Raw genomic sequence first — 27,333 nt, forward strand, 5'->3', positions numbered from 1 at the left:
GTATTAAGACTGTACTATAAGTGCAAGTGTGTCTATCAGCAGTGGGTTGTTATATACCAATATTCGGATAAATTATGTAGAATAACAATTTAAGGGCTGAGGAAAGTATATCAGTACGTTGTACATGAACTACTCGTTCAGTGTGCAAAAGACAAATGTGACTTGGTTTTTTACCACTGATGATAAAGCTGCTGTTATGTGCAGTTGTAGTAGTTACTACTACTACATTTTCCAGTAGTAGTAGTAATGTTTTTCCCACTCCAGGAGTTACTTTTGCCCGATACCTTTTAATCGGCTGTTGGAAGAACTTGATTGACACTTTGTCCACCCCACTGACCGGCCGCATGGCAGGCAGCTCCAAGGGGCTGGCTTTCATCTTGGGAGCAGAAGGAGCCAAGGAGCAGAACCAAAAGGAGAAGGACTCCATCTGCATGAGCCTGGATGGATTGAGGAGGGCAGCCCGGCTGAGCTGTGCTCTAGGTACTGTTGCATGTGGGATGCCCTGATAGATTCATAAAATAGGGTGGTAACTTTCCTAGAAGGATTTTGGGAGAGAAAAATGCAGCATGCAGTTCCAGTTTTGGATAGGAACATGGATTGTGGCAATCCACATAGAGTGCATCTGCCCTACAGCATAGATATAGCCACCCAACTTTCCTTAACACTGTCTCTTGTTGAGTTTGCATGGGACTGGAGAGGAAATGTTGGTCAAACAGTAATTGTGTTGTTGCTTTACAGGAGTTGCTGCTAATTGTGCATCTGCTCTTGCCCAAATGGCTGCTGCCTCCTGTGTCCAAGAAGAGAAAGAGGAAAAAGAAATCCAAGAACCCAGTGATACTATAGCTCAAGGTAACTGTGATTAAATTACCTAACTAATATTGCCTGCAAAAGTGCAACTGGAAAGCACTTTGCCACACATAGTGGCATTCCCCTCTGTCGTTCTTCTACTGAGCACCACTCACTTGTAGGCCTATGGGATGTACATCTTCAGTACGTGTTCTGCTGTCCTAGGTTCTTAACATTATGTCCCACTAATTATATTTAAAATGCAGCTGAAATCAGTAGAACAACAGATAAGCCAACAACATTTTTTAGTGTGTGCTTTTTAAGCCTTGTGATAGCAGTACAACTAGAGGGCATCAAAAGACCAAATTATTTGGGGTTTTTTATGTGTTTGGTGGTAATATAAGCTGAGTTTGTGTCCTTCTCCCTGTCCTGTGTATACATCCTTGGTTGTCTTTCATCAGATTGTCAGATATTTAAAACTGTTTCTAAATTATGTTAAACGAAAATAGAATAAAAAATATATCTTTATAACATCTAAAAACTTCTGCATCTCTATACCACCACCTCAAACTCAGTGGAAGTCAGTAAAGTCAATTGTTATCTCCAATGACTGTTTGGAGAAGTACCTAAAGTTTGTCTGATTACACTTGATTTATAATGGTAAGAAGCCCATAAGAAAACACAGTGTTGCACGAATGACCCTGCTTGGCACTTAAATTTGGTGTTTCAGTAGAGAAAACAAACCTGAAAAAACCTGAGCTAAAACAAGCTTTTGATCGCTCTGCTAGATATGGCTGCAGTGCATTGGCCAGGCCATGCTGAAGCAAAGAGGAGGCAGCAGCAGTGGCCAGAGGCCAACAGATCTGTTCTGTGTAAGCTTGCAAAACTTCAAAATTTGATTTTTTCCAATGCAGCATGAAAACTAAACTTTTCAAGGATTCTCAAGAAAAAAATGGGTCCAAATGCTCAGATCAAGATTAGTTTTGCTTTGAAAAGAGTATCCATTAACAAAAACTCTCTGGTGAAACTTTTGTATGGGAATGGATATGAAATCTCCAAATGCTTTTTTTTCCATAGCAAAGAAGATTTTGTTAAAAATAAGTAAATAACCAGCCAGCTGTCTCTGAAGAGAAATATGTAATATCACTGGCTATCTGCAACTGCTCTGTGGGCAACAAGATGTGAATTTGGGGGTGGAGAGTGTCAATCTAGCATTGGGGTTTTTTTCTTGTATATAGGATCAGTCAAAAGGGATTTTAATTTTAAAACTGCCTTAAATTTATTAGGAAGAAATTAGTTTCTCTGGTTTGTTTTTTGTCTAAATCCATGGCTTTTATAGCTTTCAGTTTGTAATACTTTGCCATCACTCTATATACACACCAGTGTTTGTTTAAAAACTGGAGAAATTAATTTTTTTTTCTGTGCTGCAGTGAAACAGAAAGTGGAGCAGAAACTGGAGCAGATGGGAAAAATGCAGGGAGTCTGCTTGCACACTGCTCATGTTTTGTGTATGGATGCAGTCCTTAATGTGGGTCTGGAGATGGGAAGCCACAATCAAGACTGTTGGCCTCATGTGTTCAGGTACTTACCAGCTTTCACAAAATAGCCAGAGTTTATACTGTGTTGCCCGAAAGTAAGGGTCTGAGAAAAAGGGCTTTACAGACTCTGCGGATGTTCTGTATAAACAATGTTTGAATTAACTGCCAGCACCTCTAAAACATAAGATGATGCAGTTTTCCACCGCTATTCAGAGACAAAAATCAATACTTAGAAACTTCAAAGCTATCAGAAAACTGTACCAGACCCAGGAACCTAAATGGGCTTTTAAGGCACCTCCACCAAACTGTTAGCTATCTAGGCACATGGGAGGTCAAAGGATATAAGAAGAAAGGTTATCTGTGTGTGGTCTGAGAGTTAGAGATTGTCTGTTCATGGTTTGAGGAAAACATCCTGTGCATTGTATCTGGTTCAAATGTAGAAATCAGTGCCTGCGAACTGGCAGCAGGTTTCCATGTCAGTTGGCTTCTCCCACCTACGAGGCTGTGTGGTAGCCAAGAGTACTCTGGAGTACGGACCCAAGCATTTCTTCAGTGAGCCTGTGATTAGTGGGGGGAGGAGTTGGTGCTTTGGGGTGTTTATTAATCTTTTGCTTCTCCTGTTTGTTCTCAGGGTGTGCGAGTACATCAGCACTCTGGAGCACACCCACTTCAGTGATGGTGCTTCCCAACCCTCCCTTACCATCACCCAGTCACAGCAGGCACCTGGAGGGCTGCACCCAGCCTCTGAGCCTGGTGACTCTCCTCAGGCACTCACCCCTGAGCAGGAGACCACCCTCAGCAGCCATCCTGTTATTCAGCCCGTTTCTATCCAGGATCTCATCAAGGACAACAGTAAGGGCAGAGCTTTCGAATTCCGTGGAGGCAGTCTGCTGTGTGGGACCAGTGCTGCCAAGGCTGTTCTCACGCTCTCCACGCAAGCTGACAGGTAAAAGCTGTCAGGAACCAGGATCCTTGTTCCCAAAACAGTACCAAAATGGCCCTTTTTGTGTTGCAGTGGGTCTAATCTTTGTTCATTGCAGCCACTTGCTTCAGTTGAATTTCTCAAGAGGACTGCATATTTGTCACAACCAGCAGTTTCTAAAAGACCTGCTTTTTTCATCTCTGCAGTACCTGCCCTGCAATTACTGAGCTGAGTATGTCTGTGCACAACAGTGAATATGCCACATAAATCAAATGCATCCTGAGAGCGATGGATTTATTTCTTGCATGTAAATTAATCTGTTGTATTCAGTAAAGCAAACAAAATAAGTGCGTGTCTTGTACTGACAGGAAGGGATTGAGTGACAAGACTGTGTCAGAAAGGAGCTGATTCTGTCAGGACTGTTTGTCAGACGTCCCCAGTGTGTCCAGAGGAGGAAGGGCCACCAATCATGGTCACAGAGTGGCTAGGTTAGGTGTCCCTTCGTCATGGTCTGCTGACTAATATGTGTCTCAGACTTTTACGTTATTTCTGCTATTTTTTAAGCAACCCAGGCTAGAGTTGAAAATTTGCTGGGTTTGCAGGCTTGTAATTATCTTTTTTCTCCAGCTGACATTTTACATCTTGATCTCTGCCCATAGAAAGCCATTATTTGTAAATTCAGAGCCAAAAATAATGCGTAAACTGCTTGTAGAAGTTTGACTCTGGGCATAGGAAGTATCTTTTACTTAGGAAGTTCACAATACAACTTGGTTCTGAGGATTAGAGAATAGCAGTACTGTAATCTTAATGAGGCGGGTTTGATTTCCATGCTTCTACTTCAGTGTGAACATTTATTAGGACTCAATCCCCAGTTTCCTGGGACTATAGAAAGTTTTTCTTGAACAGCAATGTCAGAAGATCATATTTTTGTCAATTTCTGGCTGCACCATGTGAAATTTCACTGTAGTCTCTGTGGAACCCACCTCCTGTGTAAGCATGTTTACTCTTCAAGTGTGCAGATTTTAATGGGTAAATCTTATGGGCTCACTGCAGCTGAAAATAAGGATTCTGGCTTATATTTGTTATAGTTTAATGAAAACATAACCCCATACTAGGCACGGTGAGAAAATTAACTCTACCCCAGTCAAAACCAGCACAATGTTCCAAAATAACCATTCAGGTACAGTAACTTTAGGTCTAAGACTTGAATTAGTTTTTCATGTAAGGCTCTGTGACTTCAGATGGAGTAAGCTGGTGTAATTCTAAAGTCAGTGAACCTATGATGATCTATGTTGTGAGGACTGGGCATGTTTTAACTGTTTGGGTTTTTTATTAGTGGTTCATGAACTGCTTTGAAGAAGTGACTTTTTGTTGCAGTACCATAGTTGAATCTCAAAAGATTCTGGTTGGTCCCATAGTAAGCCTCCAATTAATAAAGCTTCTGGATCAAAGTCTTTCTGTAGCACTGTATAAATGAAAAAACCTCAATAACCCAATGTGTCACCAAAGGCAACACATAGCAGGCATAACAGATAAAGAGTTTTCCTCTTACATACACATTTAAGTCTGCATCTCATGAATTTTTCAGTTAGATTCTGTTTTTTACTTATAGGCTCTTTGAAGATGCTGCTGACAAGTTAAACTTGACGGCATTGGCAGGCTTCCTTTACCAGCTCAAGAAGGCTTCTCAGGCCCAGCTTTTCCATTCAGTCACAGATACAGTTGATTACTCACTAGCGATGCCAGGTAAGTCACCTGAAGATCCCTTACAAACTGTTTCATATACAATTGTACTGCTTACAGGACTGCTTTGTATTCTTACAGTTCTGATTTTTTCCAATTGAAATTTCAAGATATAAATAAAACACAGAATTTAGTCTAATAAGATCTTTCTGTAGGAACAATTCAAAGTCTTTAGAAAAGGCTGAGCACTTTTTTCGGGCAGGGATCACATTCACACCTGCTTTGAAACACTTCAGAGGACATTCATTTCATTCTGGGGGGTGTTAATTATCCGCAGATACTTAATCACAACTTCACTTTGGAGCCTAGTCCAGTATAAAACTTGGGTGAATGTGGACCTAAGAGAGTGGATTTAGGTTAGACCTTTGACAGTGTGGTAACTTCAGAAGTGTTCAGAAGATGGGTAATAGCGAACAAAGCACACAAATGAGGAATGTTAAATAAAGCAGTGGGATTTGCCCTGCTTGCTCTTCCCCAACAGAGTGGATGGGGCATGTATCTTACAGTACAAAGCCTGTAAATGGTTGTTTCCATCACTGTCTCAAATAGATCAGAAGGATTTGGCACAAAGGAAGATCTTTCACTAAAATTTATACTGTACCTGTAGAAGCTACATTAGTCATACAGGTTTTGTTCTGTCCTGTAGCAGACATGGATTTTATCTGATATATGTCTCCAGTTTAATCGGTTTCCCCTTTCCCTGAAGTGCTATTTGTCATTTGCCAATATGACACTTCAGGTTGATTGGTTTTTTGCTCTTGCTTTGTCTTCAGACCTCAACATTCATGACTAGTTTTAATAAATAGCTATCCTCTTGTGATGTGTGTAGTAGTCAATCCACAGTAGTTAGTAATAATGAAATTGAAATTAGGATAGAGCAATTAAGTGCTATTTTTTATGTTAAAAAAATTTTTTGTTTTAAGGTATGCCCCCTGATTATATCTTTCATTAGAGATAAAAGCACCAGTATATTTTTAATGAGGGGATGAAATATCTCTCCAAATGTTGTAGGAGCAATGGAAGATGAATCCCTTCCAACAGCAAATAACAAATATTAGTGACTGGGGAACAAAAAAGCTTTTTCTCACATTCTGTTCTTTGTATCCTTTGCTTGATAAGAAATACAAAATTAAATACTCCAACTAAATAATTTGCAGTTTATATTCTTTCCTGTAGATGTCACCAAAGGGTTTTCTAACTACCATTTTGGGTCTTACTATCAATTATTTAACTACTTGCTTGACTTTCCTGCAGTATTTCTCCAAGACTTTGTCTTTTGCAAAAAAAAGGGAGTGATCACTTAAGTCAAAATAAAGTATGTTTAATAAGTTGTTCTTAAAACATGGATCCATCTCATGTTCTTTTACTTACATAGGTATAGGCTGTGTTTTACATTGGAGGGTTTTTTTGTTTTTTTACTTTTTCTCATCTCCCCCTTAAACCTCCCCCCGACTTAATAAATAATTTTCAACCTGATTTCAATTCCAATTTAGACATTTAGAGATGGAGAAGTAGCTGATGCTTAGCTTCCATTTATTTTCTTATACTTTCTTGTAGGTGAAGTAAAATCTACCCAGGACAGGAGAAGTGCACTTCACTTGTTCCGACTTGGTGATGCCATGCTCAGAATTGTAAGGAGTAAATCTCGCCCATTGCTCCACCTCATGCGCTGCTGGAGCCTGGTGGCACCTCACCTTGTAGAGGTACGAATGGGGGACAAAAATGTGCATGTGTTCAAGAGATGGCAAAACTGAAAAAGATGCAGAAGGCTTGATAGCTCTTAAAATGTATAACAACTCTCAACATTGTGAAATCTGCTAGGTATTGTATAAACTGAGTTGATACTGCCACAAAGGAATGTGCTTTTAAGTAACTGAAATGGGCAGGACCAGGGACAGGGTGTTGGATTTTTGCAATATAATGCAAAATGCGTCTGGTGAAAAAACTCAAACCACACCAAGAGGCTGTAAGTAACTCCTCCATCTACCTATTTTCCCAGTCAAGATCTGCAACCTTGCAAGTCTTCCCATAAAAGGATGCAGGTTTCTTTTCCTACGTAAAACCAGATGGAAGGATTATGACATTTTTTCCCTTTCCTTCTGCTTCCTTGTGAACACTGCTCAGTGGCATGCCAGTAGCAGCCACAAAATGGATTTCAGTCGTAACAAATGACATTTCCTCAGTCAAATTTTCAATCCTTTCTGATGAAATGCTGGTGTCTTGACTTCTCAGAGCTTTTTGATTTGTATCGTTGGTATGAATAAATGTGCTGTACTTCGTTTCTTTCTGTTGGTGAAGTATGTGGTGTCATTTGCCCAGGTCTGTTGGGAGCATGCTTATCTGAAGTCTTAAGATGAGTTGTTCAGTTGTCCTAAATCTTCCTTCGGGAAGCCTAGCCATGATGATGTTCAGTAAATTGCCATAGCACTTTCTTTCATTGACTTGAGAAAATATGTGGACCATCTTACAACAGAGATCAGACATCAGGAAGTCTCAATGGAATCCCTCTAAGTAAAGTAGAAATAACAAAGAATACTTTTGTTGTGTACTTTACAGCCCTTTATCTTGAAAACCAGTGTCCTACTTGCCTTTGTATAACAACCTGAGATCTCTTTGAAGACTTTGCATGTTTTGAACCCTTTAAGGTCTTTTAAGATCCCACACCACTTTAAATTCAAGTGCCACCCATGTTTTTAGGTGCAGGAGTGGTCAGACTTTTGGGTTGACTTCAGCGAAGATGAGGACATTATCAGTAAAAAGTAACATCACAGAAAGGATAACTTGCATAGTTGCTCAAAATGGTAACTTTATATTCAGATTCACTGCTCTTTAATTTTTCAAAAGTTCTTCCAAAAGTGTCAAGAACCTCTAAGTTCCATAAATAGCCAAATAAGTGGCACTTGTTCATGCCTAGATAGGTATGGTGAATATTTACAGAAACTAACTTTTTGAAGGGAAAAATGGTCACACAGTAGAAACAAAGGACAATGTTTCACATGAGCTTTGTTCTGTGGGTTTTAGTATTTATTTATTTTTAACTCTGTACTTTTTGAATTGTTAATAAACTTTTATGCATCTGTGGAACTCCCAGCAGCTCAGAGTCTCAGTGATCTGTTTCCATGGCAGTACTCTCTCATTTTCATTGTAGTGGCGTCCCTAGTAACATCAGTGGTGAAACCACTTTTAGGGTTCAGCATCATGAAGTGCTTCCCACCCTTAAAAATGTCTCACTAAAACCAAATGTTTTCTCTTGCACATACTCTAATTCTTCTCCTTTCCCTGCAGGCTGCCTGTCATAAGGAGAGGCATGTGTCTCGGAAGGCTGTCTCCTTCATCCACGACATCCTCACTGAAGTGCTGATGGACTGGAATGAGCCTTCTCACTTCCACTTTAATGAGGCGCTTTTCCGCCCCTTTGAGCGCATCATGCAACTAGAGCTGTGTGATGAGGATGTTCAAGACCAGGCAAGTCAGTTCTGATTGGGGTGTCTGTATCTGGCCTACCATGCCTGTAAGAAGAATGGTTTCCGGAGTGCACTTGGTCCACCTGAGTGTTTCCCATATTCCCTTCAAATGCTGTCCCTTAATCATCTTCAAGGAATTCAGAGTGCTCTGCCTACCTAAGCCAGCATTGTGGTAGAGCACAGAGATAGTACACCTGGCTTTAAAGCAATTAAATAAAGCTTTTCTATTATCTAAAGAAGTTTAAATAATAAGTTAATCTAGACTGCCATAGTGAAATCTACGAATCTGTTTGAAGGCACTGGCATTCCTTCTGAAGATTCATCTATATATCGGTTCTGGTTTTTGGTTTTGTTCTTTTAACCCCTCCTGCACTGTCTACAGGTGGTCACCTCTATAGGAGAGTTGGTGGAAATGTGTTCTACCCAGATCCAATCGGGATGGAGACCCCTGTTCAGTGCCCTGGAAACAGTGCACAGCAGCAACAAGTCAGAGGTTAAAGAGTACCTTGTAGGGGAATACTCTATGGGTAAGGACTTACTGCACTGACTATTCCATAAGTGTTTTAGATTCCCTGGGGGACACAGTAACTAACTCAATATATTTCAATGCTCTAACTGAACAGTGGGCACTGCAATACTCCAGAACTGTATTCACGTATCTGAATTATTAGTTGGAGTGGAAGGGGAAAGCAGAGGTATTGTTCTGACTTTTTGTCCTCTAGATTGTGACAGATGAGTAGAATGAGAAAGAAATGCTTCATAGAATCAGTTGGGTTGAAAGGGACCTCCTAGATCATCAAGTCCAACCCTTGATCCACTACCACTGTGGTTGCTAGACCACGGCACTAAGTGCCACATCCAGTCTTGTCTTAAAAACCTCCAGGGACAGAGAATCCACCACCTCCCTGGGCAGCCCATTCCAATGCCTGATTACCTTCTCTGTAAAGAATTTCTTCCTAATATCCTACCTAAACCTCTCCTGGCACACCTTAAGACCATGCCCTCTTGTCTTACTGATAGTTGCCTGGGAGAAGAGACTTCTGCTCAGGTCCCTTCACCAGCCTTGTTGCTCTTCTCTGGACCTGCTCCAGCACCTCAATATCCTTCCTGAACTGAGGGGTCCACAACTGGACACAGTACTCCAGGTGTGGCCTCACCGGTGCTGAGTACAGGAGAAGAATCACTTCCCTGGACCTGTTGGCCACACTGTTCCTGATCCAGGCCAGGATGCCATTGGCCTTCTTGGCCACCTGGGCACACTGCTGGCTCATGTTCAGCTTCCTGTCAATCCAAACTCCCAGGTCTCTCTCTGCCTGGCTGCTCTCCAGCCACTCTGTGTCCGCCTGTAGCGCTGCATGAGGTTGTTGTGGCCAAAGTGCAAGACCCAGCACTTGGCCTTGTTGAACCTCAACAAACCTACGTGAATAATTTTGAACAAGGCAGTAGTGCAGGCTTACTGAGCTTGGCTGAGCCCTGGTCGCTGTCCTGCTAGAGAAAGGAAAGCAGACTCTATACAACCGGCATGTCTCATGTGGACTGTCTTCCTTATTGGGTGAATTCTAGTGCTCTCAAACATTAGGGTAACTTAGTGTCATAATCTAGGCAAGTGCTTGACCAGGCAGTTAATTGCAAGGTTTTCAGATTGCTAGTGCTGCAAGAATGTGCACCCTTCTCAGAGATGTTCACTTGTGTAGAAACGGAATAATATGGGAAAATAATTACATTCTGTTCTTTTGCCCCATTCAAAGGCATTTTAAATGTTACAAGTCATGTGTAAGGGATGTGATTTTCTTCCTAAACTTTGTCTTTGAGATCTGTTATAGTTGATGGCTGAATGCAGGTGTACACAGCTTTTGAAGACTGATAATCTACTTGGGAAAAACAAGGCTATTTTGTTACTGTATAGTCTGAATAGTTTTCTGCGTGATTGATGTCACCTTGGCAGTTATCAAAAACTAAACTAGAAACTAAACATAAACCTCCACCAAACAGAAGTATTAGCTACTGAGCCGAGTTCAAGAGCTCAGACCTACTCTTACCGTTTGGACAGGCATATGCTAGTATTTGTCGTAGATTAGGCAAAGGAGGCAATCTGTATCACTTCTATGAAAGGCTACATGAGTTGCCTCAGGAGCAACAGGAGGTTTTACTTTTAAGATCATTTCTGTCTCTGCTCAGAATAGAAAAGATTCTACAGATTCAATTTATTTGTTGAAAAATGGTTGGAAAATCATTTTTATGGGGATTGGGGAAGAGTTCTCATCTCGTTATTTCCACAGGAAAACGCCAGGCTCCAGTGTTTGATGTCTTTGAAGCATTTCTAAACACGGACAGCATCCAGGTCTTTGCCAATGCTGCCACCAGTTATATTATGTGCCTTATGAAGTTTGTCAAAGGACTGGGTAAATATTTTCCTTTCCTATTAAGTCATGATATGTCAAATTTGATACTGCAGAAGAGGATAATTCAGTTGTGTAATACATAGTATGGTAGAAAAAAAAAGAGACAATGAAGAATGTGAGTCCACAATGCTTAAAAAAAATAAAATCAAAACCAAGGGATTATTTGACAAACATTTTTAATACTCTCAGTTCTTCAAGTTTTTATAGCAGCAAAGATGCATCTCACAATTAAGTGTCTGCTTTGTCTGATCTTAATTTGCAGCAGAACTTGCTTACATTCATTTAAATAATAAAATAACAACTAAACTCAAAACCTAGAATATTGCAGAAATGGCCTGGCATTGTGCAGAGACACCAGGGAGTGTCTGCAACAGAATAGGGTATGTTTTACAGAATAGGGTATGTTTGGAGGTGAAAGGCACGTCTCCTTTCTACTCTTGCCCACCTCAGCAGCAGTAGTTTGGTATATGCACTGCTGAAAACCTGCCAAACCTTCTGTGAGGTCCCAAGAATAGTAACTAACTCCACTGTCCCTGTGCTTTGTGTTGTGTTACTGAGGGCAGCAGAGACCAGAACATCATGTCAAGGTGACCCTACAGAGTAATTGTGCTGCTTCGCCAAAATTCAGAACAAAGGGAAATGCTGGGTGATTGTGCCCCCACACTCGCCCTGGTCGTTAGAATTCGACACTATTCATTGAACTGTGACAATGATGGGATATTTTGGTTATGTAAATTACAGAACTTCTGATGAGTGGTAAAATGGAGCTTTTGGTTTCTATATGTATATTGATTCACAGAGGTTTTTATGTCTGTAAATAACTCCCTTTGATTTAAATGAAGCACCTAACTGCAGCAAATCTAGTCTTTAATGTTACTCTTGTCGTATTAAGCTATTTCACCATTGATTTCAATGGGGGCAGAATTCAGCTTGTGATGGCAAACCATAATTACTACAAAAGAGAAATAAACTTGCATATTCAATACCAATAGAGGGAACTCGTGACTTCTGGAGAGTTCAAAAGCCTGTCTTATATTTCTTTAGGTTTCTTAGTTACATGAGATAATTTTGACCCTGAAACAGGAGGCCAGGCCCGAAAGAGTTAACTAAGAAATTTGGGCCTGCTAACAAGTTATTAACATCCAAAATGATCTGTGCTTGTTCTGTTCTACTTACTGGACCAAAATTTAAGAGAATGGTAAAAGAACATGTAATAGGCCTAGAGGTAATAAATTAAGATGCAGTAGGATAAGGTAGACATTTGAATAGAAGAAACAGGCCAGGAGCCAAAGCTTTTTCCAAGCTTCAGTGAGTGGGTCAAGAGCAATGGAAAAGAAGAGAGGTCAGGCTGAGGAAGATGAGTTTAAGCCCCCAGACCCATGGGAAGAAGGACAGAACTATCCCCAAGACTGAGGGCCAAGAGAAGCTCCGCCTCAAGCCCCGCCTGAGCTGAGATGTTGTAATTACTTGAATATGCATTTAATCATGTACGAAAATTGTATAAAAACTACTGATTTTGTGTGAAGCGGTTGAGCAAGTTTTTCCAGCAATAGCTGGCTTGCTCCCAGCACTGCTAATAAATACCTTTGCTGCTCAAAAGATCAAAGTCTCTGGGCAGTTCATGATACCGGATTTTTTGGATTCATTCCCTTTGTGGTCACATGTCAAAAGCAAGAATTTTTATTTTTTTTTAATTAAAGGTAGTAGGACTATGGGATACTTCAGCAAGGAAAATACTTGTGGAATGTACTATGTGCATTTTAATGTAAAAGTAAAGGATTCAAACTTCACTGGCTGACTTGGCTGATCTTAATAGTGGACAAAACTTTAAAATACATTATGGAGGGAATCGTTAAGGGCATAGAAAAAGCAAATAAATATAGTGAAAGGAGAATAAAGTAGGACTTAATAAAAGCATTTCATATTTATCTTGTGGTTTTTCTGAGAGGAATAGCTCTTAAGACAACAGAATGTTTACATGTATAGGCATTTAGTAAAGTTTCAAATTTGGCACTGAATTGAAAGTATTTGGCTAAAACAGAAAAATAGTTATAAGCCAAATATTCTAAGGTGGGCAGAACACTGGCTGACAGGGGAGGAAAACAGACTGTGCAGACAGGGAAAATGGTGAAGTGAATGGAGTTGTCCAGAGAGGAGCTCTGCAGCAGGACGCCTTGGAACTCCTCTGCTTATGAAATTCACTTAATGAAGCTGACCTGAAAGAAAGAGTCTGCTGATGTCATAGAGTTGGTATTACTAGCAATATTGAGGCACTACAGCCTGAGGATATATATCATACAGTTCAAACTGTGAGACTTTGATGCCTGACTTAGATAGCAGAAGGAAATATAGTAGCACAAAATATAAAATGGTGTATTTAAGCAGTAAATAAACTAAAAGGAAGAACTTGTGATATAAAAGTTTTCCAGGGCACTGGGATGCAAATGAATAGAAAAAAATGAGTATAATAATTGAGCAAATAATAAGAATATAATATGAGCAAGTAATTACAACACTCATGGAAGAAAGTGGAGTCAATATAGCAGATAAGATATAATGTATGATTATTAGAACTCCCAAGGACTTCACTAAAGAGTTATTAAATAGGCATATGGTTATTAAAACATTTATTCATATACAAGTTTGTGGACAAACTGTGACCAGTATTACTGTGTTGTTTTTGTGGGGATCACGTGGTTGTTATCTAAGATGATCAAACAAAGGATGTTTTCTGGCTTCTATTCAGACATTAAGGCATAACTAATGAAAAAGGAAAAAGAATTCTATGTTTATTTATATTCTTCTATCCTTCCCAATACTGTCTTTCCTGTCCCCAGGGGAAGTAGATTGTAAGGAGGTGGGTGACTGTATGCCAGGATCAGGATCTGCATCTACAGACTTGTGCCTTCCTGCGCTTGATTACCTCAGGAGATGTTCTCAGGTATGATGACCAATCTTATACAGGCATTAACCTGGCCTAGGAAACAGTTCTAACCTGTGGGCTTTGCATCGGTCATGAAATGATTTGCATGAACCCAACAAAGTCTGTGATGACTCTGATGGTAATATCCTGCACTGCCAAATGGACAGTGGCTATATCTGAGGGAATATTATACCTTTTAGGCCAATTAGTGGTGAGAAAACCGATGATATAAAAACACACCCGGGAAGCATGTGGGAAAATGTGAACAATCAAAACCTAGTAGTGACATATTTAAAGCTAAATTCATTCTTGTTTAAACAGTAATTGTAAGCAGTGTTGGGAATGAAAGACAAAAAAAAAAAAAAACAAAACCAAAAACTAAATAAAACCAAAATCCCCCCAAAAACCCAAACAACAACTTGAGAATTCTCAGATCTTAAGAGCAACAGGTTACACCCTCTGAAACACAGAAGCATTTTATCTGTCCCATCAAAACTTATCTGAAGCTTGGGGCAAATCTGTAACAATTGGAATGCTAGGGTGTTTCCTCTAGTCTCCTTGCACACGGCACATATTATTATCCTGGGTTACCTGGACAATTTTTATCTGATTTTATAAAGTTGTTTGTATTTCTGTAGTACCTGCAGTACCTACTGAAAAAAATTAGTGAATATCTATGTGTATGCCTAACGTATGTTCTGTCTATACACTATTTGCACCGCATCACTATTCCTCATCCTTACAAACCTCAGTCTACAGCGAGAAGAAAATATTTTCTCCTCTTTGAAAGAAGCAGCCATTTATATCTTTTAACTTACCAGTAGAAGAAGAACAGGAATGATTGAAAAAAAATGTTGTTTATATATTGCAAATACATTATTTACTTTAGAAAGACCTGATAAAATGCTGGTAGAGTCCCAGCTATAGCACAATTCAGCAGTTTGTATTTGTTTTGTAATGAACAACCCAGGCAATGAAGCTCTGAAGTAAACCTGTACAGGTCCTTTTATCAGTATTTACTTAGTCCTTCAGAGCTTAAACATATTTTGTGTACAGCTAATGGAGCTTCATAGGTCACAGATGCAATCAGTGAGTTGTAACATTTGCCCTTTACAAGTGAGAAGAAAGCACACTTCCTTTTCAGAAATGTGTTATTTAAATTGCTGCTTTCCCTCTCTTTCACCCTCAACCCTTTACTTGTCAATGAACAGAAGACTTCTGGACTCTAATTGTGTTTTCGTAGCTTTTATTTTATTTTGCATACTTGTGTTGTATGTGATAGCTTTTACAAACTTTTCTATATATACTTATCTTCTCTTTTTTTTTCTCTATCTCCTCTCCACTACCCTCCCCAAGTTGTTAGCCAAAATCTATAAAATGCCCTTGAAACCCATCTTCCTCAGTGGTCGGCTGGTTAACTTGCCCCGAAGAGCGCAGGAACAGTCAGCCAGCAGTGAGGATGGTATTGAATGCATCCTTTCTGACTTTGATGACGACACTGGTAAGTGTATTGAAAGCAGTAAGTGCAGAATTAATCAATTACTTCTTCCACATGTTGCTGTAAATTTTGCCAACTGCTGAAAGCAAAAACTTCATCCTTTGTCTCCCTGTTGTCTACACATACACATGTGCACACACAGAGCTTTGAAGTTCAGATCACATCATCTTCTTTATGTAAAGATATAGTTTGTATATAAGAAAAATACAACCCGTCTGCTAGGGTAAGACAACAATATTTTAACAAATAATTATTTTGATTATCCTGATATTCATAATACAACCAGTGTATATTTCTGAGACCTAACACAAAAAAAACTTTCTAGATCACAGCTGAAGTAAATGAGTGAAAGCCTTTTAAGGTTGGTATTGGCAGGCCTGCCTCAACAGAAAAAAATATCAGTATTTAGTTACAGTCTAGAAATATAAGGAATAATGGTTTAAATGTTTTCAGACTTATGTCCTGTGGTCTGTTGAAATAAACAGTGAATTTCTGAAGTCCATATAAAGCTCCATGACCTCCAGAAAAAACAAGCAACATTTGTCTCCTGATTATTTGTGTGGTTTATATAGGTTGTGGATTAATCAGGTGTTTGATGAAATAGATCTGTGCAGAGCCAAGTGGTAGAGGAATGCAGCCTTACGGCTTCTGAACTCAGGAGGCTTTCACAGCAATACAGTCACTTTCGAATATCTGAACTATTGAGCTGTTCCAAAGAGACTTTTTCTGTGAAGAATCAGCTCCAACCTGTCAGAAAGCAGGCTAACTCCAGTGCATGTCATTCATGTGCCTCACCGGAGGGGCCCTTGGTACCTACTTTTATCTAGACTCTTCCATCACATGGATTGTCCTGTTCCACTGCTACCCTGGATAAAGGAGAGGAAAGGTGCTCTCTGAAAACAGAAAATCACAAGTCCTATTTTTTCACAAAACAACATTTTACTTTCTTCTTTCTGTGTTTGGGTTTGGCTTTGGTTTGGTTTTTTCCACTCTAGGAATTTCAGAATATTTAACTGGGATGTGGGAAACCCAAGTCATTGAAGCCTCTGCTTTGAGTCAGATTTGAGACTCGGCCTAGGGTCTCCCCACCTCAGGTGAACACACTTTGCCTACTGTTCTGGAGTGGTTCTGTCTATCAGTGTCTTCCTGTGAATAGAAAGGCCATCCCACAGCACAGAAACCTTCTGATTTGATTTTTGTCAGAGTTAAGCACTAAAACTGTCACCCAATTTGTTATTTAGATGGTAATGGTGTTAGAACATTGCTAGGCAAACTGACTTTACAAAGACAGGAGGCAGTGCTTCATCTGGTGCTCTAGTGTTCGAAGTCACTACCAGGATGGGGCAAAATGTCTTAACCTACTCTGCCATATTTGCAGTGTATTTTCATAATGTATTTGATACCAGCAAGTGTCATGCAGACACAGACTACATCAGCATAGCTACCGGTGGCAGAGAATGTGGGCTTATTAGTGAACCAAGGTAAAATCCCTTTTAGCCTAATAAACTCATAGGCTTCTCGACTTAAGAATAACAGCATACATTGGCAGGAGTGTAATATGTAAGATCCTTCTAGTTGTTCGTGATATGATGGGGAACTAGCAAGTACTTAAGTGATCTGTGAAAAATTAAAGGGCAGCAGTTCCTAGCCATCTTCAAAATTGTATTGAAAATTAGTTGTATCCCATAATCTTTCAGGGGATACATGTTTGCCAACTCACCTGTATCCTAATTGCTGTTCTGGCAATTGTCCAGCTCTGTGATCTCTTAAGAGCTAAAGATAATGTGAGGCAGCCTGATGATCCCTTATGAGACATTTTACTGTTCAGTTTTGGGTACCAAATAGAGACAGTTAAATTATGGCTAGTCACCTCAGGAGCCTTACTTAAAAGCATAACCTAAATGAGTACAATCTCCTCTGGGCAGCATTTGCAATGATAATGAGATGGGGTTTTACTTATATACTTTTTATGGGACATTTTACACAAGGTTAAAGAGGCTGGATTATAGGGAGAAGTAAACTAAGACCAGAATAAGATGTATGTGGAGGAGGAAGGATGGCACAAAACACAAACGTAATAAAAGGAGTGGGAAAAGGAGACTGTCATTTCAAAAATGGCTATTACCTACAACCATTACACAGCAACAGTGGATACGCAAGAACCCACGATCTTTAAGTTAATTAATTTGTTTCCATCACTTTGAGGGCAAGTTTCACCTGTAGTCAATGCAGTATCTCGCCCATGATTTTTAATCTTCCTTTCTTTACTTGTAGGCCTTATCAATGTCTGGATTATTCTGCTGGAAGAATTAACAACTGCCATATCCAACTGTCCCCGTCAACACCAGCCTCCTACTTTGGATCTGCTCTTTGAACTGCTGAGGGACGTTGCCAAGACACCTGGTAATGAAAGGGCTTGACAAAACGTGAGCTAGTGGAGTCCTGACCCAAACCTTTTAGAATCCTAAACCCCTTCTGTAAAGTGTGCTACTCATGCTAAAGCTACACAGAGACATTCTCTCATAGAAAGGGATTTTTTTAGAGTGGATTTGTTGTTCCAGTTACTACATTGTTCTGTTGACAAAAGTCGTCTTGTAAGAATATATTGAGCATATTCTTAAATTCATTGCACAAATAGAGAGGTGCGGTACTCTATCGATGTCCTAGCTACAGAAAATGTTTGCTTGGTGTCTAGGAAATGGAAAGAGAAAATTACATAATCCTGCAGACCTTCTGGGAGAGACTGTTGGCTAAATGTTCATGTAGTACCTCTCAACTAGATCCAAAACTCTTACCACTCTCATTCCACAAAAAAGTTTCAGAACTTCCTTTCTTTAGCATTACCCCAGGTCTCAGCTTGGAACAACTTAGCAAATTTACTGAGCATGGAGGCTTTGTAAGCAAAAATATACAACCATCATTATGTTTATTTTAAGGACCAGGATTTGGCATTTACGCAGTAGTACATCTTCTTCTTCCTACGATGTCTCTTTGGCTCCATCGCAGCCATGGTGATCATTCTTACTGGGATGTAGCATCTGCTAATTTCAAGCATGCCATTGGCCTCTCCTGTGAACTTGTAGTGGAGCACATTCAAAATTTCATACACTCAGGTATGTCATTGTACTGTCACATCTGTCATCAGTGACATGTTACTGATCGCTACTTGTGGAGATGGTTTCTTTGCTTTTTTGGTTGCTCAAGCATAAAATAAGAGAAGGAGGAGGGTTAAAATTTTCTGTTTAGGATTTTTTATTTTTCATTCTTTATAGGATTATGGGAAATTACAGGGAAAAAATTGTAAGGGACTTATGGAAGTTTATGGAAGCTTCCTGCTCAGAGCAGGGCTATCTTCAAAATTAAATCATTATAGTCTTTAGTATACTTTCCAAAAGAAGATACAAATACTTTGATCATGAAGAACTAGAACATCAGAAACAGAATCTAAGAGAATTTCTCCTCTACCACATAAGTCCAGATATTTTATATTGTTAACATCAAAAGGAATTGTCTTATTTCAACTTGATGCAACGCATGTTTCAAGAGCTGCGTAAAAAGAATTTGTTTTTGCAAATTCTCTGAATAGCATTTAAGTGTAGCAAGACTGTGTATCTCTAATTATAATGAAAAGGCAATGATGTTAAAAACAGTCTGTGTCTTTTCCTTATAGATATTGGTTATGAAAATATGATCAATACTATGCTGAAAGATCTTTTCAAGTTGCTGGTAGCCTGTGTAGCCGAACCAACAGAGATTATTTCCAGAGTTGGCTGCTCTTGTATCAGGTAACCCCATCTGTTCACTCTTAGCATATTCAAAAAAAGATGTCTGTGTCTTTGAAGAACTTGTGGACTGATTAAGTTGGTCAACATCTCAAAAGACTTCCACAATATATCTAAATTCTTGTTATTTGAATAATGAATTTTAGACTTACTAGCCTGTTCTTGCTGTTTTCAGTGTACTTCAGAACCTGTGATTTTAGGCATTACTGTATGTATGATTCCCATAAAAAGCTCTTGGACATTACTTTATATCTAGTTAATTGATCCTTAACAAAAATACTCAAGGGTTTTTCCATTGGAATTCACACATCTTTAGAGGTAATTAGTATCTTTCACAGTCTTCAGGTTATTACAGTCATAATCAAAATAAGCACTGCATTTATGTACTTACACAATGTGTGGTTCTTGTGGCAAGATGAATACTTAAAGACAAAAAGCAAAGGAGAAAAAAAGTCAAAACTACAGTGTAATTACAAAAATAGGTCAGAGTAACAACTGAGAAGATTGGATTACTAAATGAGCCTGTTGTTCTGTTTTCATAGAATCATAGAATGGTTTGGGTTGGAAGGGACCTTGAAGATCATCTAGTTTCAAGACCCCTGCCATTGACAGGGACACCTTTCACTAGACCAGGTTGCTCAAAGCCCCATCCAACCTGCCCTGAACTCTTCCAGAGATGGGGATTTTCAACCTTCTCCCTTTACAAGTAAGAATTGTCTAGTTCCTTCTTGCACATGGTAACATTTTTCTGTGTTCTTGCAGGTATGTGTTAGTGACAGCAGGGCCTGTTTTTACGGAAGAGATGTGGAGGCTTGCCTGTTGTGCCTTGCAGGATGCCTTCTCTGCCACTCTGGAGCCAGTAAAGGTAAAACTACCTTTTTGCCAACAGTCAAAATGTAATCACACTATAGACTCACTAATTTTTGACAAGTTGTTTTTAATTCTTCAGACAAGTTTTTGTGTATAGAGCCAGGAAAAGAAGCTTAAAGATTGTGTCATAGCTTTTTTTAATTTGTCAATTCACAATGAAGCATGTTGCACCAACAATGGAGATTGAAACCAGTTTTTCTAAACACAGAACAGACAACACTAGTAGCTAACAGACTTATTTTAAATTGCCTTGCCAGCATGAAATCAGAAGAGTTCAGTAGGTGAAAACTTCCCTTTTAATCCATTTCTTCCTCTGGATTGACTAAAACTAGAGAGAAGACGATGTTGCTTACTTAACCCTGCAGCTGCGTGCTCCATATAGATTAGTTTTCGGCTCACTGGCACTCTTCTAAACAAAATATCCTGTTAAGTCATCGCAGGCCAGAGTACATAAGAAGCTGTAGTGCCTTTACATTGGATGTATTAAATTGCTAAATAGCAGGTGACCAGCTGATGGTAATGGGACAGGTCACTCTGAATCTTGTATTTCACACAAACAGGCTGGACATCGCTACAGCCACTGATTTGTTTAACGCACAGTGAAAGTCTGATGTTGTGTCTCTCTATAGAACCTGTTGGGCTATTTCCACAGTGGTTCTGAAAGCTTTAGTGGAGATGCCTGTGAAGTGAAGGTGGCAGCCCCCTCCCTCTCACCAAGTGCTGAAGCTGAATACTGGAGAATCAGAGCCATGGCACAACAGGTACTGATGGATGTTTCAGGGCAAGTCAGAGAACCTTTTAAAGTTGGAGGTTTACTTTATGAAAGTAAATTTTTGCCACCACCTTCCTCACAAACCCTACAGGCAAAGACTTCCTCATCACCAGACTAACATTTATTTATTTAACAGCAGTATTCAGAAAAAATAATAAAAACCAGGAAAATAAAACCTGTAGATAGGGATTAGGATTGCCTAGAGTGGGGAAAGATGCATGAATACCTGAGGAAAACTGACGATGAGATTATTGTGTAATTAGCAGCATTAGGGTACATCAGTGGAAACCTTTCTGATAGAGGAACGTTACTGTGAATCCCCATCTAGAATGTCATATACATTTCTGTTTACTCTGTTAGAGAACGATAAATTCAAAGGACAAAAAATGTGCTAAAACAGAGAAGGGGATATGAAACTAGGAGAACAAGACTTGTTTAACCTATCAAGGCAGAATTTATAGAGACATGCAGATTTTTTTTCTCTATAAATATCTAGATATAGGTTGCAAAGAAGAAAAAGCGTTGGTGGGAATTAGAGGATAATGCTGATATTTAAAAAATTACTTAAAACTCACAATTAACTCCTCATTAGCAAAGCAGACTTTGAGACAACTTTCTTAGGGTCCTTTTGACTACAATGGAGGTTATTCATTTTGTGAAAGTAGTTATATGAAGCAAGTTCTTTGAAATACAGAAGACTGAACTTAATGACCTGTGGGGAACCATAAAACTGTAAATACTGTATGACAGCTTCAGCATGGGAAAGCACCTAGATTAAAACAGCTAACAGATGTTTGGTATCAATTTCTGACTTAAAAAATCATACCCTGATGCTGCTTGAAAATGTGAAACACGCAGACCAGGATTGGTGATCACAAATAATGTGGCAGTGGCAGACATTTTTTGAATAGAAAAAAATGTTTTAAATTAAGTTTTAAAGATGCAGAACTCAAGAAAGCAGGGAATGTGGCATTTATACTTTTCTTGTAGACACTATCAGTGGCACTCCCCGAGTCCTTCTCAGAGGGAATTTACTGCAACTATGAAGCTACAAAACAAAGCTACACCAACTGAGAGTTGTCTCCCCATTTCCCACTGTCCTGGTGTTGGCTGGGATGGAGTTAATTTTCTTCCTAGTAGCTGGTAGAGTGCTGTGGTTTGAATTTAGTGTGAGAATAATGTTGATAACACACTGATGTTTTACTTGTTGCTGAGCAGTGGTTACTTTAAATCAAGGACTCTTCAGATTCCCATGCTCTACCAATGAGGAGATGCACAAGAAGCTCAGGGGGACAGCTGATGGAAACCAACCTAAGGGTTATTCCATACCATAGATTGTCATGCTTAGCATGTAAATGGGGGGAGTTGGCAGGAAGGGGCTGATCTCTGCTCAGGAAAAGACTGAGCATTGGTCAGTGCGTGATGAGCAACTGTACTGTGCAAGTTCATTTCTCTCTCTTTTTTGTTGCCTCTCTTTTTGTGGTGGTGGTGGTTGTTGTTATTATTATATTTTATTTAAATTATTAAACCGTTTTTATTTCAACCCATAGGTTTTACCTTTTCTTTTCCCTGATTCTCCTCCCCATCCTTGAGAGGGATGGGTGGGGGGTGTGGTAAGCAGTGTCTGTGTGTCACTTAGTTGCTGGCTGTGGTTAAACCACGACACACCCCCACAGAATTGCATATTAGATTTCTGTATCTTAATGGCTGAAAATAATCCTTCTGACAACCAGCCTTTCTAGGTGCAACAGGGCTAACTATGCAAACAGGTCCTTGTCTCCACTATACTTGATATTTTCTATAGTAGTGTACAGGCAGCAGAAAGCTTGTTTTGGCTTTTGGTACTATGCCTTATACAAGTTCAAAGGAAAATATGTCTGTCCTTTGCCCTGTGCTCTATGGATGTCTGGAGGTAGCCCATTGCTCTGAGGCTGTTTTACCAAACCAGCATGCTCCAGGGAAGGTCTGCCTTGGGGGATACCTTGGGTTCTCTCTATCACTATAAAATGATTCAATATGACAGATTTTTGCAATGAAGGGAATCCTATTTTCGAGTGCCCCCAAGAACCCAATGCAAGTGCTAAACTGACTGTTTTATGTAACTTGTTGTTTTCTAGGTCTTCATGCTGGAGACTCAGTGCTCCCCAAAGACTCCTAGCAACAAGGAAGGGTTTGAACATGCCCAGTCATGTGTGCTCATTATTGACCTGCCACCAGATAAGAAACCAAATGGGCATAGCCAGAGAAGGTAAAGTATCTTCTCAGAAAAATACTATGTCATTAAAAGTAAGATAAAAATATTTCCACACAGAGATGTGAACTGAGCCTGGCAAGCTATACCTCTCCCTAGAGCTCATAAAAAGAAATGAATACTCTGATCAAATTAGGTTTTGTGACACTGTTATGTTTGTAATGATACCTTGCAAATGCAATGTCTGCTTCACTAATGGTCTTTTAAACTCAGTATTAGTCAATTAAGAAGGTGAAAAAAGTTAATGGATAAGCTGGAACAGTATAAATTGAAGAGACCACATCCAAAGCTGTGAAAAACTGTCAACATATTGAGCTAGGGAACATTGATTTTGCTTGGCACTTTATTTTTGTGGAAGTCCTTCCATTATGTTACCACCTCCGAAATTCATGCATTTGCATGACAATCTGATCCTGTCAAAGAATATTTCTTTTTGCTTGCACTCAGTTCTTTAAACAACTGCTGTAACATCAGTAGGGCCAAGAATCAGAATTCTGCATTCAGGGTTTGTGTTTGTATTGTGAGATATAAAATACATGGCATGAAATTGTCTTTTACAAAATACCAAACCTACTTCTGTACCACTTCAGGCAGTCTCATTCAAATCTAAACTATTGCTTGCAACAAGGAGGCAGAATGTGATGATTCTTCTTTAGCTGAACTGGAAGATCATGCAAGATGTCTCTGTTCTTACACTGCTGTACAGAAGTTTCCCCTGAGAGCATGGCCCTGTGCAGAAACAAAGAAAGCTTAAGATCACAGTCTAAACCCTTCCTTTGTGGTGGGAAAATATCTGCTTTATTCAAAGGTTAGCAGATTATTCATCTTGTTATAATGAAAGCAAAGCAAAAGACTGGAATACTCACCTCTCACAGCGCACAAGGTCATGCAATCTAACAGGCTCTGTTTGTAAAGGTAGTGTGGGTCTTGCTTATCTTTAGATAAATAAATGTATAAAGCTTGCAATTAATACAAACTCTGAATGCTCTCACACTGCGCTTTGTCTAAACAACTGCAAAAAGTATATATGCCAGTAAGCATTACCCCAGCAATACTCATTTTTTCACCAAAACATAGCTCAAAAGTTGACTGTGCCACTGTTTTTCTTATTATTTGCTACAGCAGTGCAGTAATATCCCAGTCATGCATGCTAGTAACTGTGGCCTTTCAAAAGTTTTACTTTAACCTTAGCAGGGTTTCTCTTCTCCCTTTTGCTTTTGTTTCCTTAATGCTGCATCGTTTCACAGGAAGCTGGGGTAAGGGAGCTTTTCTTCTTCCTAAAAAATAATCATATATTTCATTTTGAAACTTTGGAGAATAAGAAAATACTATCCTTAACCAGCTTTGACACTGTGTTTTCACCTATATTGCTGTACTAGTTTGTTTTGGGATTGAGCAGTACTTTACACTGTCCTTGTAAATCACTTTTTTGGCTATTACAAGGAAAGCAGATCTCCTTCATTCCTGACCATGCTTTTGAAACAGGATTAGTTGCTTGAAATCACTGCAAGCTCTCATTTAACTTTATACATGCTCTTAAGAGCTTTTCTGAGTCAGAGCCTCTAATGATTTTTACAGCAGAAAACTACTTCCCCATAAAGAGCACCATTATATGTGTTAATCATCAGGATTTTAGCACTGTGAGATAAATTTTACTCACATACCAGCACTGACAGCTGTGTCATAGTAAGTGAACTGACATGGGTAACTTAAACCGAGAACAGTCTGAACTTTTTTTTTCTATGTTTCATTCTCAAAACCGAGTTTTGATATGATTTCTCAAAAAAAAAAAAAATTAAAATTAGACTTCTTGTTTTGGTATTCCCAAACACTTTTGAAAGTTGTTTAATGAAAAGGGAATAATTTTTGCAACAAAAAATATTCAAGGTCTATGACTGAACTTCTCATGTTACATGAAGATTTGCTTTAACTTAGACCTAAAACTTCAATATTGCAAGCAAACTGAAAAATCTCTTCCTCACTCGATAGCCATGCAAATTAAAACACAACCCATCATACATCAAAACAAGTATTGCTATATGCATCTGCTCCATTTAAAACATAGCCACTGCAGTCTTATGCAAAGACTTTTATTTAAAGGCCTTAAGATAGGTTCCATACTTTATAATTTTAAATCCATGAGATACCAAACAACAATCGTGTCCACCCTTTCTTCCAAGCCTTACTTGCCTGTAAGCCTCTCAGGATTATTTACTGGTGAATGACCTGAAAACTTTTGTTGGAGGAATTTGCCATTCCTGGGTCCCCTGTGCAAATCAAATATGAGTGAGGGCTAGAAAAATTCCCAGCATCTCTCTAACAGGAGTACAGCTAAGAATATTATATGTGAGAAACAGGGTTAGGAGTAGATATTTCCATGCTAGCTTCTCAGTGTTCAAGTTGGTCTTAAGAGCAAACATGTGCCTTCAGCCAGACTTCAGCTTGTTTGCGTGCTGCATTGCACTGCTGCTGTTTCTGTACATGTCTATTTATTGGTTGGTTGGCTCTTTGAGGTTTATTTTAAGAAATACTCTTGGCATTAGTGGAAATGGAAACCAAATAGTAAACTAGTTTTGGCTTCAATTTGTCGTGGCAAGGTTAAGGTTGTCTGACATGTTGGTGGAAGGGTAACTTTTGTGTTGACGAGTCCTTCAGTTATAGCAGGCTGAATACCCCAGAATATTTAATCCCTCAGTGTCAGACACTGGAGAAAAGGACAAAAATCATAATAGAGTTTTGTTTTAATACCATCTCTACACAAGTGCTATCAGCATGGTTGCTGTGGACACTTTTTGCTTAAACCAATCCAAGAGTCTTCCCTTTTAGGAAAATATTTAAAAGAGTAGCTGAAAGACCATTCTAGACCGCTTTATCTTTCTCCACTTCTTTTGTAACAAGACTGTGAAAATTTGGCTTTTCATTTGCACTTTTTGTTTTAGATTCTACAATATAAAGTAGTTCTGTACTCCTAGTGAAAGCACAATGCACCGCTTTAATATTCTATGATTTTTTTCCTTCCTATGCTTGGTTTACCAAGTATTCCTTTCAGGACGATAGTGGTGAGCTTGCTGTCCCACCAAGTACTGCTCCAGAATTTATATGACATCTTACTGGAAGAATTCGTGAAAGGCCCTTCTAACTTGGAGGAGAAAATGACAATACAAGTACCAGAAAACAAGTTGGCTGGTTTTCTCAGGTACATCTCCATGCAAAACCTGGCTGTCATCTTTGACTTACTGCTGGACTCCTACAGAACAGCCAGAGAGTTTGACACCAGACCTGGTTTGAAGTGTTTGCTGAAAAAAGTATCTGGCATAAGTGGAGCTGCCAACTTGTATCGACAGTCGGCAATGAGCTTCAACATCTACTTCCATGCCTTGGTCTGTGCAATCCTGACAAACCAGGAGAACATCACTGCAGAGCAAGTGAAAAAGATCCTCTTTGAAGATGATGAGAGAAGCACAGACTCATCACAGCAGTGTTCTTCAGAAGACGAAGACATTTTTGAAGAGACTGCCCAGGTCAGTCCCCCCCGAGGGAAGGAGAAGAGGCAGTGGAGGGCTCGAATACCATCTCTGAGCGTGCAACCTGTCAGCAATGCGGACTGGGGGTGGCTAATCAAGCGGCTTCATAAGCTCTGCATGGAACTGTGCAACAACTATATCCAGATGCATCTGGACCTGGAGAATAATGTAGAGGAGCCTCCAGTATTCAAAGGTGACTCTTTCTTCATTTTACCATCTTTTTACTCAGAAACCTCCACCCCATCAACTGGAGGGCTATCTGGAAAGGACACACCATCAGAGGATGACCGGAGTCAAATCAGGGACCAACTGGGAGACAGCCTGACACCTCGAGGAGGAAGTGGAGAAATGTTGCTGCTCCCCCCACCCTTAAGTCCTAAACCAGAGAAAAAAGAGCAAACTAAGAAAAAAGAATGGTGGGAGAGTGCTGGCAACAAGATCTACACTATAGCCACTGACAAAACCATCTCCAAGCTCATGACAGAATACAAGAAGAGAAAGCAGCAACAGGCTATGACATCCTTCACCAAAGAGATCAAAGTGGAAAAGAAAGGGGAGCTCCTGGGTTCAAGAGGGCCAGATTCACCCGTACTCCAGCGGCCACAACATCTTATAGATCAAGGTCAAATGAGGCATTCATTCAGTGCTGGTCCAGAGATCCTGAGACAAGAGAAGAGACCACGCTCAGGATCTACAGTCAGCTCCTTGAATATATCTGTTAGGGATGCTGAGGCCCAGATACAGGTAGGACATTCTTGTGGAATGCTAATAATAATAACAATAAATAAAAATATACCTATACATATTTTTAATTGATTTTATTATAATCTTTTCATTAAATGCCTTTTTATATAAAGA

The 27,333-nt window shown here is 39.5% G+C and overlaps 1 protein-coding gene across 5 annotated transcripts in view; it reads left to right on the forward strand.

Moving 5' to 3' along the window:
* The window catches only part of ARFGEF3 (ARFGEF family member 3), an 84,447-nt gene that overhangs the window by 55,920 nt on the left and 1,194 nt on the right, over positions 1-27,333 (forward strand). For 3 of the 5 annotated variants that reach the window (XM_027631336.1, XM_027631306.1, XM_027631320.1), the window contains 19 exons: positions 265-480; positions 739-849; positions 2,217-2,367; positions 2,956-3,270; positions 4,859-4,992; positions 6,547-6,692; positions 8,275-8,454; positions 8,836-8,980; positions 10,733-10,855; positions 13,693-13,796; positions 15,135-15,279; positions 17,551-17,679; positions 18,213-18,389; positions 18,947-19,061; positions 19,821-19,923; positions 20,558-20,689; positions 22,818-22,948; positions 24,199-24,207; positions 25,989-27,219. In XM_027631336.1, the coding sequence (XP_027487137.1) occupies positions 265-480; positions 739-849; positions 2,217-2,367; positions 2,956-3,270; positions 4,859-4,992; positions 6,547-6,692; positions 8,275-8,454; positions 8,836-8,980; positions 10,733-10,855; positions 13,693-13,796; positions 15,135-15,279; positions 17,551-17,679; positions 18,213-18,389; positions 18,947-19,061; positions 19,821-19,923; positions 20,558-20,689; positions 22,818-22,948; positions 24,199-24,207; positions 25,989-27,219 (3,797 nt within the window). The remainder of the gene's footprint in view (positions 1-264; positions 481-738; positions 850-2,216; positions 2,368-2,955; positions 3,271-4,858; positions 4,993-6,546; positions 6,693-8,274; positions 8,455-8,835; positions 8,981-10,732; positions 10,856-13,692; positions 13,797-15,134; positions 15,280-17,550; positions 17,680-18,212; positions 18,390-18,946; positions 19,062-19,820; positions 19,924-20,557; positions 20,690-22,817; positions 22,949-24,198; positions 24,208-25,988; positions 27,220-27,333) is intronic. The other 2 variants (XM_027631313.1, XM_027631327.1) reach the window with 1 other exon arrangement.

This window comes from Corapipo altera, unplaced genomic scaffold (assembly GCF_003945725.1).
Source record: "Corapipo altera isolate COAL_440 unplaced genomic scaffold, ASM394572v1 2b, whole genome shotgun sequence".
Classification (NCBI taxonomy): domain Eukaryota; kingdom Metazoa; phylum Chordata; class Aves; order Passeriformes; family Pipridae; genus Corapipo; species Corapipo altera.